Source organism: Physella acuta, unplaced genomic scaffold, assembly GCF_028476545.2.
Source record: "Physella acuta isolate Inbredline_101_S28 unplaced genomic scaffold, ASM2847654v3 ptg001282l, whole genome shotgun sequence".
NCBI classification, from domain to species: domain Eukaryota; kingdom Metazoa; phylum Mollusca; class Gastropoda; family Physidae; genus Physella; species Physella acuta.
Genome location: NW_026732797.1, coordinates 127,935 through 146,162, shown reverse-complemented (window position 1 = coordinate 146,162; position 18,228 = coordinate 127,935). Strand labels below are relative to the sequence as shown.

Genomic DNA, 18,228 nt, shown 5'->3' with positions numbered 1-18,228 from the left:
GTTTAGTAGTGTAGAAGTAATGTTCCCTTTCGAACCTCTGCACATGAAGGGAAAATGTAGTCAACACTATGCCCAGGGCCTTTACTTTCCCCAATGTAAATCAGGTACTCTGTTGGGTTAACACAAGATAACTTTAGCCAGGGATCTGATATCAAGAGTTTTGGATTAGCAGTCAACCATTTGCACTTTCTGACCCTTGAATTAAAAAAAATGTAACATTTAATTATTTTTTTACTTGTGTTTTTATTTATGTCAACGAAATGACAGTAACATCCCTTGATTTAGGTTATGAGGTTAGATGGCAAAGAACATTACAGAAAAGTTTTGCTGAGCAACAGCGGCAGAAGGCGGGATGTGGCTAATCCATTGTCTCTCTGTGTGGATCCTGGAAGGGGGTATAACTCTTTGTTTTAAAAAGGGACATAACCTATATGTATAATAATTATTACAGTTGATTTAAGTGCGTTCCTTAAGCAAACATGCCTTGCATAGACAGAAGTAAAAATTAATACACTATAAAAATAATAAAAACTAAATTTTAAATCACATTTTTAAAGTCCTAGTCAAGATTTTTTTGTCATTATATTAAATGCGAGGTTTTCAACTATAGAAAAATAAATGCCTCTAGTCTTCCCCTAAAATATATTAGATTTCAAAATTAATTATTTAGTAGTCATAGCTGTTTTCAATTTTATGGTATACAATTTTATTTATTTTAAGTTTTTTAGTAATTTCTTTCATAGTATGTGTGTGTGTCAGGGGTCGGCAACCTTTTGAAGTGGAAGAGCCAAAAGTTACAATTTTAAAAATTTCCCTGGTTTTAAAGAGCCACTAAAATTTTTTTTTATTTCAAATATTTTATTGTTTTATTAAGATTATTAGTATTTGTGCAAGGAGCTGGAGAGCCGCATCTTGATATCAAAAGAGCCGCATGCGGCTCGCGAGCCGCAGGTTGCCGACCCCTGGTGTGTGTAGATTTTGCTTTCTCTTATACAGTTTAGATGAATTTATATTTAAAGCTGTAAATTTGAAATCTTTACCATTGACAAATCTTGACATTTTACACCTCCGTGGGTCCAAAAAAACTTTCTTTTGCAATCTTGTCTATATATCTAGCTGTAGGTGTGTGTATGTATAACTTGCATACCTTTTAAGTTAGGTGCCAGTTAAGTTAAAGGAATTTCATATAAATAGTATATCCAATTTGTAGTTTTTAACAACTTTTGAGCAATTTCGGGTAACAGGACGTGGCACTTTACTGTTGCATAATAGCGCAAGTCAACGGAAGGGTAACAGAACTCCAGTTGCTTTCAAAGCCGATGGGTCCTTAAGATTATCAGACTTGACAGTGACAGAGGAGAGTAGGAAGATCATGTAGAAGCAGTCGGCAAAATAATTAATGATGTGTTTGAGGACTAGTCTAGTTCAGAAAACTTCATAGAAAATAGGAAACAATAAGAAACAGTTCACAAAATACAAACACTAAGATGCCAGGATAAGCGTCATAGCAACAAACAACCAGCTCAAACCACAAATAATTATCTACTAGAAAGGGTCATGAAAAGGGCCCAATGTGTTAGTCAGATAGGAAAATCAGCTGTCAAAAGGCCACCACCATCCAGCCCTCCTGAAATAGAAAGTAGAAAAAAACCCTCAGATAATTAAGAGTATTTTAATAGTGGCAACATTAAACATCACGATGGCTAGGGACAAAACACTTCACATAAAATTAGTAATACTAATTAAAATACTTGATTAAAGAAGTGGTCAGCTTTAAATATGTGTATTGTTGATTTTTTTTTTTAGAAATGTATTTGATTTTAAAGATGTGATATTTGTTTATTTTAGGCCGCTGTACTGGGGAGATGACGAAGTACCATGATTTTAAAGATGTGATGTTTGTTTATTTAAGGCTGCTGTACTGGGGAGATGGTGGAGTCCCGGGGGTGCCGGCTAAGATCGCTGTTGTTGAGATGGATGGATCCAACCCCAGGGTGCTGCTGCTGGGTGGGATAAGGACCCCCATGTACATGACCCTGGACACACAGACCCAGAGCTTGTACTTCACCGATACATTCCACAACAAGGTAGGTCCTCAAAACTAAACATCTATATCAACAAAAGTGTCTTTTTAATGCCAAGGGTAGACTCAGGTACAGAATATAGTCCTTGAAAAGACAGAGCAGTTTGAAGCCAGACAGGATCTGAGCCCACCTCTCCACATGGCACTGAATCTCCTCGTCTGCAGTGCATGAAGTCAGAAGTGTAAACTTTATGACCAATGAGCTCTACAAATAACACTCTTTGTCTTTAATGCTATTTCAGTACCAACACCTGGTTCCAACCCCATTATGTTATGGGAACCCAAGTGAATCATATTATACCTTTATGACAATTTCTTTACTGCAGTATGGACAATTTTTTATGAGAAAAATTAAATGTTTTGTAAATCTCCTACTTGTTGGGCAGTAACGCAATAGACTACAAATTTTATGAATTTTTTACACATGGCTACTTCACAGTCCTCGTGTTTTATTGTTTTTGTATTCAAGGTGCAGGAATACTTGTTTAGCTTTACTGTAAGCCTGTGTTGTTTGAATCATTAATACTTGTTCTACTCAGCAAATCTCTAGCTCCTGGTAATACTGTACTAATTGTTTAATCCCCCCCCCCCCCCCTCATCAGCTCCAGTGCTACTACATCAAGTCTGGCTCTATATCCCAAGTGGTCTCCTCTGGTTCACCCCAGGGTGTTGTCTTGGTAATACTGTACTAATTGTTTAACCCCCCCCTCCCCTCTCCAGCTCCAGCGCTACTACATCAAGTCTGGCTCTATATCCCAAGTGGTCTCCTCTGGTTCATCCCAGGGTGTTGTCTTGGTAATACTGTACTAATTGTTTAATTCCCCCCCCCCCCTCATCAGCTCCAGTGCTACTACATCAAGTCTGGCTCTATATCCCAAGTGGTCTCCTCTGGTTCACCCCAGAGTGTTGTCCTGGTAATACTGTACTAATTGTTTAATCCCCCCCCCCCCTCATCAGCTCCAGCGCTACTACATCAAGTCTGGCTCTATATCCCAAGTGGTCTCCTCTGGTTCACCCCAGAGTGTTGTCCTGGTAATACTGTACTAATTGTTTAATCCCCCCCCCCTCATCAGCTCCAGCGCTACTACATCAAGTCTGGCTCTATATCCCAAGTGGTCTCCTCTGGTTCACCCCAGGGTGTTGTCCTGGTAATACTGTACTAATTGTTTAATCCCCCCCCCCTCATCAGCTCCAGCGCTACTACATCAAGTCTGGCTCTATATCCCAAGTGGTCTCCTCTGGTTCACCCCAGAGTGTTGTCCTGGTAATACTGTACTAATTGTTTAATCCCCCCCCCCTCATCAGCTCCAGTGCTACTACATCAAGTCTGGCTCTATATCCCAAGTGGTCTCCTCTGGTTCATCCCAGGGTGTTGTCTTGGTAATACTGTACTAATTGTTTAATTCCCCCCCCCCCCCCCTCATCAGCTCCAGTGCTACTACATCAAGTCTGGCTCTATATCCCAAGTGGTCTCCTCTGGTTCATCCCAGGGTGTTGTCTTGGTAATACTGTACTAATTGTTTAATTCCCCCCTTCCAGCTCCTGTGCTACTACATCAAGTCTGGCTCTATATCCCAAGTGGTCTCCTCTGGTTCATCCCACGGTGTTGTCCTGGTAATACTGTACTAATTGTTTAATCCCCTTTTCCAGCTCCTGTGCTACTACATCAAGTCTGGCTCTATATCCCAAGTGGTCTCCTCTGGTTCATCCCAGGGTGTTGTCTTGGTAATACTGTACTAATTGTTTAATCCCCCCCCCCCTCATCAGCTCCAGTGCTACTACATCAAGTCTGGCTCTATATCCCAAGTGGTCTCCTCTGGTTCACCCCAGGGTGTTGTCCTGGTAATACTGTACTAATTGTTTAATCCCCCCCCCCCCCCCCCTCATCAGCTCCAGTGCTACTACATCAAGTCTGGCTCTATATCCCAAGTGGTCTCCTCTGGTTCATCCCAGGGTGTTGTCTTGGTAATACTGTACTAATTGTTTAATTCCCCCCCCCCCCCTCATCAGCTCCAGTGCTACTACATCAAGTCTGGCTCTATATCCCAAGTGGTCTCCTCTGGTTCATCCCAGGGTGTTGTCTTGGTAATACTGTACTAATTGTTTAATCCCCCCCTTCCAGCTCCTGTGCTACTACATCAAGTCTGGCTCTATATCCCAAGTGGTCTCCTCTGGTTCACCCCACGGTGTTGTCCTGGTAATACTGTACTAATTGTTTAATCCCCCCCCCCCTCATCAGCTCCAGTGCTACTACATCAAGTCTGGCTCTATATCCCAAGTGGTCTCCTCTGGTTCACCCCACGGTGTTGTCCTGGTAATACTGTACTAATTGTTTAATCCCCTCCCCCCCCTCATCAGCTCCAGTGCTACTACATCAAGTCTGGCTCTATATCCCAAGTGGTCTCCTCTGGTTCATCCCAGGGTGTTGTCTTGGTAATACTGTACTAATTGTTTAATTCCCCCCCCCCCCCCCCCCTCATCAGCTCCAGTGCTACTACATCAAGTCTGACTCTATATCCCAAGTGGTCTCCTCTGGTTCATCCCAGGGTGTTGTCTTGGTAATACTGTACTAATTGTTTAATTCCCCCCCCCCCCTCATCAGCTCCAGTGCTACTACATCAAGTCTGGCTCTATATCCCAAGTGGTCTCCTCTGGTTCATCCCAGGGTGTTGTCTTGGTAATACTGTACTAATTGTTTAATTCCCCCCCCCCTCATCAGCTCCAGTGCTACTACATCAAGTCTGGCTCTATATCCCAAGTGGTCTCCTCTGGTTCATCCCAGGGTGTTGTCTTGGTAATACTGTACTAATTGTTTAATCCCCCCCCTCATCAGCTCCAGTGCTACTACATCAAGTCTGGCTCTATATCCCAAGTGGTCTCCTCTGGTTCATCCCAGGGTGTTGTCTTGGTAATACTGTACTAATTGTTTAATTCCCCCCCCCCCCCCTCATCAGCTCCAGTGCTACTACATCAAGTCTGGCTCTATATCCCAAGTGGTCTCCTCTGGTTCATCCCAGGGTGTTGTCTTGGTAATACTGTACTAATTGTTTAATTCCCCCCCCCCCCCTCATCAGCTCCAGTGCTACTACATCAAGTCTGGCTCTATATCCCAAGTGGTCTCCTCTGGTTCATCCCAGGGTGTTGTCTTGGTAATACTGTACTAATTGTTTAATTCCCCCCCCCCCTCATCAGCTCCAGTGCTACTACATCAAGTCTGGCTCTATATCCCAAGTGGTCTCCTCTGGTTCATCCCAGGGTGTTGTCTTGGTAATACTGTACTAATTGTTTAATTCCCCCCCCCCCCCCCCTCATCAGCTCCAGTGCTACTACATCAAGTCTGGCTCTATATCCCAAGTGGTCTCCTCTGGTTCATCCCAGGGTGTTGTCTTGGTAATACTGTACTAATTGTTTAATTCCCCCCCCCCCCCCCTCATCAGCTCCAGTGCTACTACATCAAGTCTGGCTCTATATCCCAAGTGGTCTCCTCTGGTTCATCCCAGGGTGTTGTCTTGGTAATACTGTACTAATTGTTTAATCCCCCCCCCCCTCATCAGCTCCAGTGCTACTACATCAAGTCTGGCTCTATATCCCAAGTGGTCTCCTCTGGTTCATCCCAGGGTGTTGTCTTGGTAATACTGTACTAATTGTTTAATCCCCCCCCCCCTCATCAGCTCCAGCGCTACTACATCAAGTCTGGCTCTATATCCCAAGTCGTCTCCTCTGGTTCACCCCAAGGTGTCGTATTCCACAACAACAGACTGTACTACTACGACAGCATCTATGAGACTATCAACCGCGCCCCCTACCCTTCTATAAGGACGGCAGCAGTTTTACGCAGCAACATTAAGGGTGTTGGCGCTCTCAAAGTTTATTACGACAGACATGAATGTAAGTTTTTTTTTTATTCTAACTTTCATAATTTTATAACATTGAATAATACCACTAAACTGGAGTAATAAACTCCTTAGGTTTCTAATGAGTAATTTAAATAAAATAAAAATTAGCAGTACAAGTAATTTAATGGTAGACTTTACCTATGTATTATAAAATAAATTGAATTTTAAAATTGTTTGCAAAAGTTACATATTTTATATTTTAGTATTACAAATGTTAAATATTATTTTACTACAGCATTACAAAACTTAAATTTTTTTTTAGCAACATGACCACTACCATGTTGTTAAATACAGCATGCATTACATAAAATCTACATAGTTTTGTTAAAGTAAAAAATTAACTCAATTAACTTATTTGCTATCTGGTACAGCTGGGGACACCAATGCTTGTTCAGTAAACAATGGTGGATGTCAACATCTTTGTCTGCCCAAAAGCTCAGGTTCTATCTGTGCATGCTCTACTGGGTTTAAACTGAAAGATGATGGGACTTGTGCAGGTAAGACGTTTATTCATGACATTACATAATATGATATTTGTCCCCTTACAGTTACAATAAATAAATTTCCAAGTTACTCATGTAGATAAGAATAAATAACTTACTATCTTTTTATTTTAGTAGATTATTTATATTAGGTTATGTTGTAGAAACTAAGACATTTAAAAAACTATTATCTGTTAGTACACACCTGAAGGGAATTTTAAGTTGGTTATTTACATAATGCAGATAGATGGCTGGTTTTTAATGATAATTAATCATGACATTTCTCATTAAAATTACATTATATTATAGTTATATTTTATTTAAACAAATGTTAAATGTTTATTAAATTTATGTTAGTTACAAACAAGTTTCTCAGTTCATTCTTTCATTCTTTATGTGATATTTGTGACTTGTATGTTTATGTTCATCATTCTGTACTTGGTGTTTGTGACTTGTTTGTTTGTCATGATATCTGTGACTTCTATGTTTTTAATTATGTTTGTGACTTGTATGTTTATCTTGATATTTGTAACTTGTATGTTTATCATGTTTGTGACTTGTATGTTTATCATGATGTTTTTGACTTGTATGTTTGTCATGATTTTTGTGACTTGTATATTTATCATGATGTGTTTGACATGTATGTTTATCATGTTTGTGATCTGTATGTTTATTATGTCTATGACTTGTATGTTTATCATGATGTCTGTGACTTGCATGTTTATCATGATGTTTGTGACTTGTGTTTATCATGTCTGTGACTTGTATTTTTATCATGATGTTTCTGACTTGTATGTTTATGTTTATGTTGATGTCTGTGACTAGTGATCAGTGGCGGAACTAGAAAAAATGGTCCACCCCGCAAAAAAATTTATGTATATATATATATATATATATATATATATATATATATATATATATATATATATATATATATATATATATATATATATATATATATATATATATAAACACAATACGAACATAGGATACTCCTTTCTTGCCTGATCGGGTTTTGAAAAAGAAAATTCAATTAAATCTAATCACAACAACATGTTATGTGTATGAGTGCAATGGTCTGTTCTGAAAATCTGTTTTCATTTATGTTTAATGCATCTAATCATTAAGTCGGTCAAAAGTATATCAATCATGAAGCTTTGTATAAGTAATGGTGTCTCGTGTTATGTTTATTTTTATGTTTTTTTTTGTGTTTATATTATTAATTTTAACTACGTTTCATTTTTATACTATACCATTCTTTAGTACTTATTTTTTTAAAATAATAATTAAGACCAGTAATTGCTGTTTAATTTGATTATTACAAATCTATTAAAAAGAGCTTTTAAGCAACCCTATTTGACTATTTGAAAAAGGGAAATAATTTATGGAAGTGGTTTGAGCGTTTGCCTATCTTTCACACTACAGCTAATGTGTATATTTAAAAAAAAATTTTTTTTACGCAACAGCATGTCTTAGCTACTATATAACATCACTACTGTATTAGATCTGTTTTCTGTTTGTTATTTACAAAACCACTATCAAGGTGCCAGTGACGAAACTAATATATATATATATCTATATATATATATATATATATATATATATATATATATATATATATATACACACATACTATCATTCGTGTATTTATTTGAGACGTTTGTCTTGTTTTCTAGAACAGTGGTTATTAAACGTAAACAATGTTGGCACTTTATTTCTTGGATATTAGTTGTTGGAGTGTTAGTTTGTCAACACTACCACCGATATGAGCCAGCTTAGTTGTTGAGGCGCTATTTATTGGCTTCTTGTAAGGCTAAGAGCGGGAGGGGAGGTCTGAGAAAGGAACTTAAAAGGGACAACAAAGCACCGGTGTGCTTTTATCCATCAGTACCAAATTTGGGATGGTCTCAAAAAGCCGTCTTAATATCTAGTGGCCTCTCGCGCAATTGATGTTTTTTCAAAAGAATTTTGCCGACAACAGCGTGTGTTTGATTGTAGGAAAAAGAATATACAAGAGCTTGGGATGGTGTCTACAGAATTCTTTTTTCAAAACAACCATCAGTTCAAAAATGCAAGAAAATTAATTTTAACTATTAAAAAATGATTATGGGCGGCTATGGACCCCTAAACGGCGTGGGCCCCCCCCGCATTGCGGGGTCTGGCGGCACTGTAGTTCCGCCCCTGCTAGTGATGTTATCATGATGTTTTCCCCCTGTTTTTTAGCTGAGAGCTCCTTTGTTGTGGTCTCCATGTACAGTGTTATCCGAGGGTTTGGTATGACACGTGTTGAAGGGGACGAGGCCATGGTACCAGTAGCAGGCTCAGGTCAGTTTATGTTTCTTAATTAATTAATTAATCTTGTTTATTGGCTAAAAATGTTGGTAGACTAAGGTCAGCTTACATTTATTAATTACTGACCAGTGGTAATTTGTTTTTTCTTCTGTCTTACTTGAGGATGTTGGTTTTGAATATCTAGTGTGACTGTTGCATGTATTCACCAAATATACATTGTATACACTGTTACATTTATTTTACACACATATGTTTTACACCATAACAGTTACCTATTAACTAGTTTGCAGATTAATATGCTCTTTTATTTTGTATTTGATAAGTATCTCATTAATGAAACATATAAAAATAATTTTTTTGGTCTACTGCTATTTTGTAACTTAACTGTTCTGACCATTCCACATTGTAGTGACCAGTCACTGTGACTTATGTTCTGTTCTTCTCTACCGAGGCTATTTCCACTGACTAGTCTTCAAGTTAAAATACCATTACACTGAGCTATCACCACACATAAAGATTCCTCTTTAGAGATAGTGATCCATTGTGCAGATGAAGTAGAGTTCATGTTTCTTGACCTTGGCATATAAAATGTATAGTGTCGTCAGCACTATGCCCAGCCTCCTTTACTTTTCCTAATGAGCTGGATGGACTCAGAAATGTTCTACTGACTTTAACCAGGATTTCTACTTGAGAATTTTGGGTTAGCTGTCTAACAGTCTAGCATCACCATACATTCAGTTATTAATTTTAAAACCAACTTAACTTCTCTTATATGTTTGCAAATGTAGTCTAAATGACAAATGTATTAACATTTTTTTTGACTTCCCAAAGGGAGAGCAACTCTGGCTATTGATGTGTACATGGGGTCCAACTACATCTACTGGGTGGACTCAAGGCAGGCCATCCCCACCTCCAAACAAGATGGAGGAATTCATAGAATCAAACCAGATGGCACTGGTCTACAGGACATACTGACCACTGGAATTGGGTCAAACAGTATCCAGGGCATAGCAGTGGATTGGATCGCAGGTAGGTTGTCTGAGTAAAAGTGTATACAAGGAACAGTCTTATTAACCCTTACAACCCTGAATGCCGACTTTTCATAATTTTTTCTATTCTAGAAAAATGTAAAAAAAATTATTATGGTCAATTTATGGGGTTAACACGACTCTAACCTACCCCTTACACCTTGCCATTTACCCCTTACTTGAACTTTAACTCTATATTCGTCTAAGTTTTACAGTCAATTGGTAATTGACAGGGGGTTAGAACCTACAGTAGTTTTTTGGGGCAGGGTGGGGGGTATTATACAAGTAGATGATTGACAAAAAATTATGCATTTGGAGCAATTTTGGGATAGGGGTGGGAGGAAATAGTTGGGAGGGGGAATATCCAGGATAGGAAGTCATTGATAGGGGGTAGTGTCTTGCTTCCCATGAATAAAAAAAACTTAAAATTTGTGTTAGCAATATCCACAGTGCTAACACTCACAACACCATCCTAGTTTTAGACAATACTTAGCACTGATTCCTTGTTTTATCCTACCTCAGGAAATATCTATTTCACAGTCTTAGTTTTAGACAATACTAAGCACTAATTCATTGTTTTATCCTACCTCAGGAAATATCTATTTCACCGTGCTAGTTTTAGACAATACTAAGCACTAATTCCTTGTTTTATTCTACCTCAGGAAATATCTATTTCACCAATGCTTTTGATGTGGAAGTGTTTATTGAAGTGATGAGGCTGGATGGGACATTCAGGAAAGTTTTAGTGAGAGAATCACAAGGACAACCCAGGTCTTTGGCTGTCAATCCAATAAAAAGGTAAAGTTGGTGTTGTTATGATAGCTTGGTAATTGACCTTTGAGAGGCAGGTGAGTCTGCTTCTGATATAAAGTAAAGATTTCTCTTTAGACCTAGTGATCAATAGGGCAGATGAAGTAGAATTCATATGTTTCTTGACATCGGCGTATGAAGGGATAATGTCATCACTATGCCCAGCCACCTTTACTTTAACCTTACCTGAGTTACCCATCAGAGCTGGCTGGACTTAAGTACGTTCTACTGACTTGAACACAGATTGGAACTCGAGACTATCTGATCATCAGTCTGGTGCTCTACCGCTAGGCCATGCTGTCCCATCTGCATCTGACATGGGCAGGCAGTAAATTTGTGACACTCTGGTAATATAAACCGCAAAATGAAAGAGCTGTTTTACACTGGGTAAAGCTAGGTTGTGGAACTAAGCAAGGTAGTCAAGGCTATGTAGCTGATCATTGAGGATGTGTTGGGTATATGTGGTCTAGAGGAAACTGTAATGGGACAGGAGTTATCAAAGTCTGACCTATATTGTGATTCAGGACAACATTTCTGCCTCATTACCTCCCCTGTTTTATCAGTGCTGTCCTGATTCATTCCCACACTTTTCAATACTACCCAACGCATTCGCTCCCTTATATCAACAGTGCTGCCCCCCAACTAATTCCCTCCCTTGATTAAAACTAGATTCTATTAAATCTCCTCTGTACATCTGTATTTTTGTTGTTTGACAGATACCTATACTGGGCAGATATGGGTCAGACGGCCAAGATAGAGAGGTCACTGCTAGATGGGACCAACAGGACTGCCATTGTTAAAACAGGAATCAGCCTGCCAAGGGACGTCACCATAGACATAGAAACACATGATGTGTACTGGGTGGATGCCATTGTTGACACCATTCAGGTGAGGTGTTAGGTGGTCAAATGGTGTTTTGTGACACCATTCAGCTGAGGTGTTAGGAAGTTTGGTCAAGTGTTGTTATGGTGACACCATTCAGGTGAGGTGTTAGGTGGTCAAATGGTGTTTTGGTGACACCATTCAGCTGAGGTGTTAGGAAGTTTGGTCAAGTGGTGTTTTGGTGACACCATTCAGGTGAGGTGTTAGGTGGTCAAATGGTGTTTTGGTGACACCATTCAGCTGAGGTGTTAGGAAGTTTGGTCAAGTGGTGTTTTGGTGACACCATTCAGGTGAGGTGTTAGGTGGTTTGGTCAAGTGGTGTTTTGGTGACACAACTGAGGTAAATATATGTCATTGTGGGTTGTGGACAACCAGTGGTTTGGTGAAACCATTCAGGATAAGATAGATGATCAGGTGGTGTGAGCTAGTGGTATTTAGGTGACACCATAAAGATAAAGATAAATGATTGGGTGTTGAGATCAAGTGGTGTTTTGGAGACACCAGTCAGGTAAAGAGAAAAACATAACAGGTTTTTAAGAGGTGGGAAGTCAAAAGTTAAGTTGGTGATACCCTTCAGATATTAGTTGTGTACTCTAGTGAAAGTGTTGGTTTAGTGAAAGTGTATCTAAACACAAATACTTTAGACAATCATTATTTTGGGTCTGTGAAACAAACTGAGTAAACTCAACACTGATATATTTCTCCATTAACAAATTTTTCCATATTGCCCACAGTATATCTCAATATGCCACATCCTCAGAAAAGCATTAACTACACTTTTATTGTATTAACAAGCCAAAATATAATTTACTACTTACTGACTCATAGTAAACTCATAAATATTTTAATACTTTTGATATAAGCCTACAATAAAGTAAGAATCTGAATCTCACATGTTAAAATTAATTATGTAAATTTGTTTGCCATCTCTACAGTGTGTTGATTACAATGGAGAAAACAGACGCTACATTCAAACAAATATACCAAACCCATTTGGATTGTGTGTGTTTAAAACATATGTCTACTGGATAGACAGGAATCTTCAGAAGGTAATGTACTCATTAGTACACTGTACTTACTATATTCATGTTTGATGTTGAACCAGATCTCGTAGTAGTATACACATATTCCATTCAAAAAGTTATTTTCATTATTAAATTATGAAATTATTGATCCTCAAAATATTTTGACTCAGTAATATGAGTTTTTAGTATCTATATATATAATTCTCTTCTTCGAGCCGTTAGAAAACAAGCTGCAAACGCTCTCCCTACCTCCCCACCCCTACATGGTTTTAGTGAGCTGTGTTCACTCTAAATGTTTACAAGCAGAGCCAACGATTTTAAACGTAGGGGGGGAGGGGGGGGGGAAGGAAGGGGGGGAGGGGGGGGGGGAAGGAAGGGGGGGGGGGTTATGGTCCTTAACGAGCTACTTATAGTGTTTTAAAGAAATATTTTCAGTGTCAGCGTTGGTACTGTCGAATTCACAAATTATGAATTATTGAAAATTAGAAACAACTAAATAGCGGCGTATGTTATGCCGCGGGCCGGCTCGTGGTTGATAATAATGATATGGTATGTTTATTACTATAGTTTACTTTCATATTTTTCACTTAAAAGAAAATTGTTTTACCTTGAATGTGTTGTCTAGTTTTATATATTTGCATGTAAGCACCAACAAGTACTGTCTTTGTTATACCTGGTTTGACTCTATTATTTTTCTATAACTAGCTTCTCATTAAAGAAAACTATCTTTTTTATCTTTGTTTCATATTCCAGATTTTAAAATATTTAATTTAGATTGTCACTAATAAAAATGTTCATGTTTTGTCCAGATTTTTTAAATATTTAATTTAGATTATCACTCAAATTTTTAAAAATATCTTGTTTGTCCAGATTTTTAGGGCAGTAAAAATACTGATTTTGTCTGGGTTGTCCAGATTTTTAAAATATTTAATTTAGATTATTCTTAAAATATTTTATTTGGTTTGTTTTGTCCAGATTTTCAGGGCACTGAAAACCTCTCAAGGATACATCCCTCAAGTTCTGAAGAGCAGCTTGGATACATTGAGTGATATTGCCATCTTTGATCATGCTATGCAACCCCTAGGTAAGTTTTGATTAAAAATAATTGCACATAATATGAGCTAATTTTTGCATTCGGGTAAATTTTAATGAAACAATGGGGATTCTGTTTTGAAATAAAAAGTTCCAGTAAATAAATATAAAAAATTTAAAACAAATTTTTTTTTCTTGCATAACTGGTATTTTTAAAAATTATTCTTTATATTGATAGACTTAAATTACATTATTTATTAATTAAACAAAACCTCTTTTTGTTTTGTTTTTGATACAATATAAAATGTACCTCATCTCATTCCTCTTCTTAATGTTCTTATAAAATTGACTAAGTATTTTGTTTGTTAGATGTGTGTCTCATAATATAGTTTTCTTGAAACATAAAAAAATATAATTGTTCTTATGTTTTCTGGTCTATACTGTTAATCCATGTAGCACTGATTTCATAATCATGTACATTGGCTAAAAATGTGTAACCTTCTCTGGATGGCATTGTTTTTATCTAATCCCCAGATGAGAGCAATCCTTGCTCCGCCAACAACGGAGGCTGCCAGCAGCTGTGTTTTGCTAAACCCAACCAGACAGAGCCAGACTGTGGGTGCTCTACAGGTACCCTGGGGCCTGACAAGAAATTATGTCAAGGTAAATACACCTGATTGTCTGGAACTGTTTTGTTTTTTTAAACCTCTGATGCAATGACTAAATTATTAAACCTCTAACTCAATGACTAAATTATTAAACCTCTAACTCAATGACTAAATTATTAAACCTCTAACTCAATGACTAAATTATTAAACCTCTAACTCAATGACTAAATTATTAAACCTCTAACCCAGTGGCTAAAGGATTGAACAACTAACTCAGTGACTAAATGATTTAATTAACAAGACTAAAGGATTGAACCTCGACCTCAATGACTAAATGGTTGAACCTCTAACTCAGGGGTCTCCAAACTTTTCAGTCCGAGGGCCGCATTAACTATCAAATTTCAGTTCGGGGGCCAGTTTCTTCCAGGCATGTCTTTGGTTTTTCTGGCCAAAGTCCCTCAACTATAACCAACAAACGTTTTTTTCCGTGGACAAAAAGATTTCAGAGGGCCGGATGAGAGGACATCGCAGGCCGCATCCGGCCCGCGGGCCGTAGTTTGGAGACCCCTGCTCTAACTCAATGACAAAATTATTAAACCTCTAACTCAATGACTAAAGGATTGAATTCAATTAACAAGACTAAATGATTGAACCTATAACTCAATGACTAAAGGATTTTATTCAAATACACAAGACTAAATGATTGAACCTATAACTCAATAACTAAAGGATTGAATTCAAATAATAAGACTAAATTATTCAACCTGTAATTCAATAACTAAATGATTGAATATTTCACTTAATGACTAAATGATTGAATTAAATTAACACGACTAAATGACTAAATGATTGATCCACTAACCCAGTGACTAAATGATTGAACATCTAACTCAATGACTAAATGGTTGAATTCAATTACCAAGACTAAATGATTGAAGCTCTAACTCAATGACTAAAGGATTGAATTCAATTAAAAAGACACACTTATTGAAGCTCTTACTCAATGAATAAGATTTGAATTCAATTAACAAGACTAAATGATTGAACCTCTAACTCAATGACTAAATGATTGAACCTCTTACTCAATGACTAAATGATTGAACCTCTTACTCAATGACTAAATGATTAAGTTCTAACTCAATAACTAAATGATTGAACCTATAACCCAATGACTAAACAATTGAACCTCTAACCCAATGTCCAAATGATTGAACCTCTAACCCAATGTCCAAATGATTGAACCTCTAACCTAATAACTAAATGATTGAACCTCTAACCCAATGACTAAATGATTGAACCTCTAACCCAATGTCCAAATGATTGAACCTCTAACCCAATGTCCAAATGATTGAACCTCTTACTCAATGACTAAATGATTGAACATATAACCCAATGACTAAATGATTGAACCTCTAACCCACTGACTAAATGATTGAACCTCTAACCCAATGTCCAAATGATTGAACCTCTAACCCAATGACAAAATGATTGAACCTCTAACCCTATGACTAAATGATTGAACCTCTTACTCAATGACTAAATGATTGAACCTCTAACCCACTGACTAAATGATTGAACCTCTAACCCAATGTCCAAATGATTGAACCTCTAACCCAATGACAAAATGATTGAACCTCTAACCCTATGACTAAATGATTGAACCTCTTACTCAATGACTAAATGATTGAACATATAACCCAATAACTAAATGATTGAACCTCTAACCCAATGTCCAAATGATTGAACCTCTAACCTAATGACTAAATGATTGAACCTCTAACCTACTGACTAAATGATTGAGCCTCTAACCCAATGTCCAAATGATTGAACCTCTTACTCAATGACTAAATGATTGAACATATAACCCAATGACTAAATGATTGAACCTCTAACCCACTGACTAAATGATTGAACCTCTAACCCAATGTCCAAATGATTGAACCTCTAACCCAATGACAAAATGATTGAACCTCTAACCCTATGACTAAATGATTGAACCTCTTACTCAATGACTAAATGATTGAACATATAACCCAATAACTAAATGATTGAACCTCTAACCCAATGTCCAAATGATTGAACCTCTAACCTAATGACTAAATGATTGAACCTCTAACCTAATGACTAAATGATTGAACCTCTAACCCAATGTCCAAATGATTGAACCTCTAACCCAATGACAAAATGATTGAACCTCTAACCCTATGACTAAATGATTGAACCTCTTACTCAATGACTAAATGATTGAACATATAACCCAATAACTAAATGATTGAACCTCTAACCCAATGTCCAAATGATTGAACCTCTAACCTAATGACTAAATGATTGAACCTCTAACCTAATGACTAAATGATTGAACCTCTAACCCAATGTCCAAATGATTGAACCTCTAACCCAATGACAAAATGATTGAACCTCTAACCCTATGACTAAATGATTGAACCTCTTACTCAATGACTAAATGATTGAACATATAACCCAATGACTAAATGATTGAACCTCTAACCCAATGTCCAAATGATTGAACCTCTAACCCAATGTCCAAATGATTGAACCTCTAACCTAATAACTAAATGATTGAACCTCGAACCCAATGACTAAATGATTGAACATATAACCCAATGACTAAATGATTGAACCTCTAACCCAATGTCCAAATGATTGAACCTCTAACCTAATAACTAAATGATTGAACCTCTAAACCAATGACTAAATGATTGAACCACTAACCCATGGACTAAATGATTGAACCACTAACCCAATGACTAAATGATTGAACCATTAACCCAATGACTAAATGATTGAACCACTAATGACTAAATGATTTAATCTCTAACCCAATGACTAAATGATTGAACCACTAACTCAGAGACTAAATGAACCTATTTACCAATGACTAAATGATTGAACCATTAACCCAATGACTAAATGATTGAACCACTAATGACTAAATGATTTAATCTCTAACCCAATGACTAAATGATTGAACCACTAACTCAGAGACTAAATGAACCTATTTACCAATGACTAAATGATTGAACCTCTAACCCAGTGACTAAATGATTGTTGCCTTCCACAGCCCCCACGTCCTTCCTGCTGTTTGCAGCTGAGACAGAAATCCAGAGCTTGTCCCTCAACCCAGAGTCCACGTCCAACCCTATTCCAACAATACCTGATCTACAGGTAGGTAATGCTACACACAGGTGGGATGGTGTGGTTGATTTGTAGACTGTTTGGTTGCTAGCCCAATGGTCTTGAGTTCGGATCTCTGTTTTGGACATGTGACAGTAGGATGTCCCTGAGTTCACCCAGCTCTAAGGGGAGCCTGACTTATGTTGGGGAAAGTAAAGGCAGCTGGTCACAGAAATAGGTGAACTGTACTTCACTTGCACCATGGACAATCAGTTTTAAATAGTGAACTTTACTTTTAATGCCGCACACACCTTTAACACAAGTACAAATGGTTGTTGATGAGTATGTTAAAGGTATGCTGTGGTAAAGGGATAGAATTACACTGGTCAATCAGAAAGTCATGAGTTCCATTTCTAGGCTTGAGGCCATAGGTCATTCCCATAACCAAACTTCCTTCCCCTTACCCAATCTATACCAGGAGATGCAATGCATGGTAGAAGACACAACATACTTAAGGAAACAAATAGATAGAGATCTAACTATGTTGGTGCAAGAAAAGGCTTGATTTTTATTTGTTTTAGCTGTTTGCCTAGCTTCTCAACATTTCTTAACAGAAACTAGTTTAAGAATAAGACAAATGGGGCAGTTTGGTCTAGCGGTAGAGAGCTAGACTACTAACCCGAAAGCCTTGATTTCAAATCCAGTTTCAAATCAGTAGAACGTCTCTGAGTCCACACAGCTCTGATGGATACCCAACTTACATTGGGAAAAGTAAAGGCTGCTGGGCATAGTGCTGACCACACCATACCTTCATATACAGAGGTCAAGAAGCATGAACTCTACTTCATCTGCCCAATAGATCACAATTGAAAGCAGTCGTCCGTTTTGACAGTTTACAGACAAAATGAAAAAATCAAGAAAAACTTTTTATTTCCTCCCCTTTTGTTTCAATCAT

The 18,228-nt window shown here is 37.6% G+C and overlaps 1 protein-coding gene across 4 annotated transcripts in view; it reads left to right on the top strand.

The window, feature by feature from the left end:
• The window catches only part of LOC131957966 (low-density lipoprotein receptor-related protein 2), a 93,395-nt gene that overhangs the window by 31,653 nt on the left and 43,514 nt on the right, over window positions 1–18,228 (top strand). For all 4 annotated transcript variants that reach the window (XM_059322841.1, XM_059322840.1, XM_059322843.1 and 1 more), the window contains 12 exons: window positions 286–395; window positions 1,913–2,087; window positions 5,755–5,971; window positions 6,351–6,476; window positions 8,685–8,786; window positions 9,585–9,782; window positions 10,444–10,579; window positions 11,308–11,479; window positions 12,409–12,522; window positions 13,474–13,582; window positions 14,065–14,193; window positions 17,221–17,324. In XM_059322841.1, coding sequence (XP_059178824.1) covers window positions 286–395; window positions 1,913–2,087; window positions 5,755–5,971; window positions 6,351–6,476; window positions 8,685–8,786; window positions 9,585–9,782; window positions 10,444–10,579; window positions 11,308–11,479; window positions 12,409–12,522; window positions 13,474–13,582; window positions 14,065–14,193; window positions 17,221–17,324 — 1,692 coding nt within the window. The remainder of the gene's footprint in view (window positions 1–285; window positions 396–1,912; window positions 2,088–5,754; window positions 5,972–6,350; window positions 6,477–8,684; window positions 8,787–9,584; window positions 9,783–10,443; window positions 10,580–11,307; window positions 11,480–12,408; window positions 12,523–13,473; window positions 13,583–14,064; window positions 14,194–17,220; window positions 17,325–18,228) is intronic.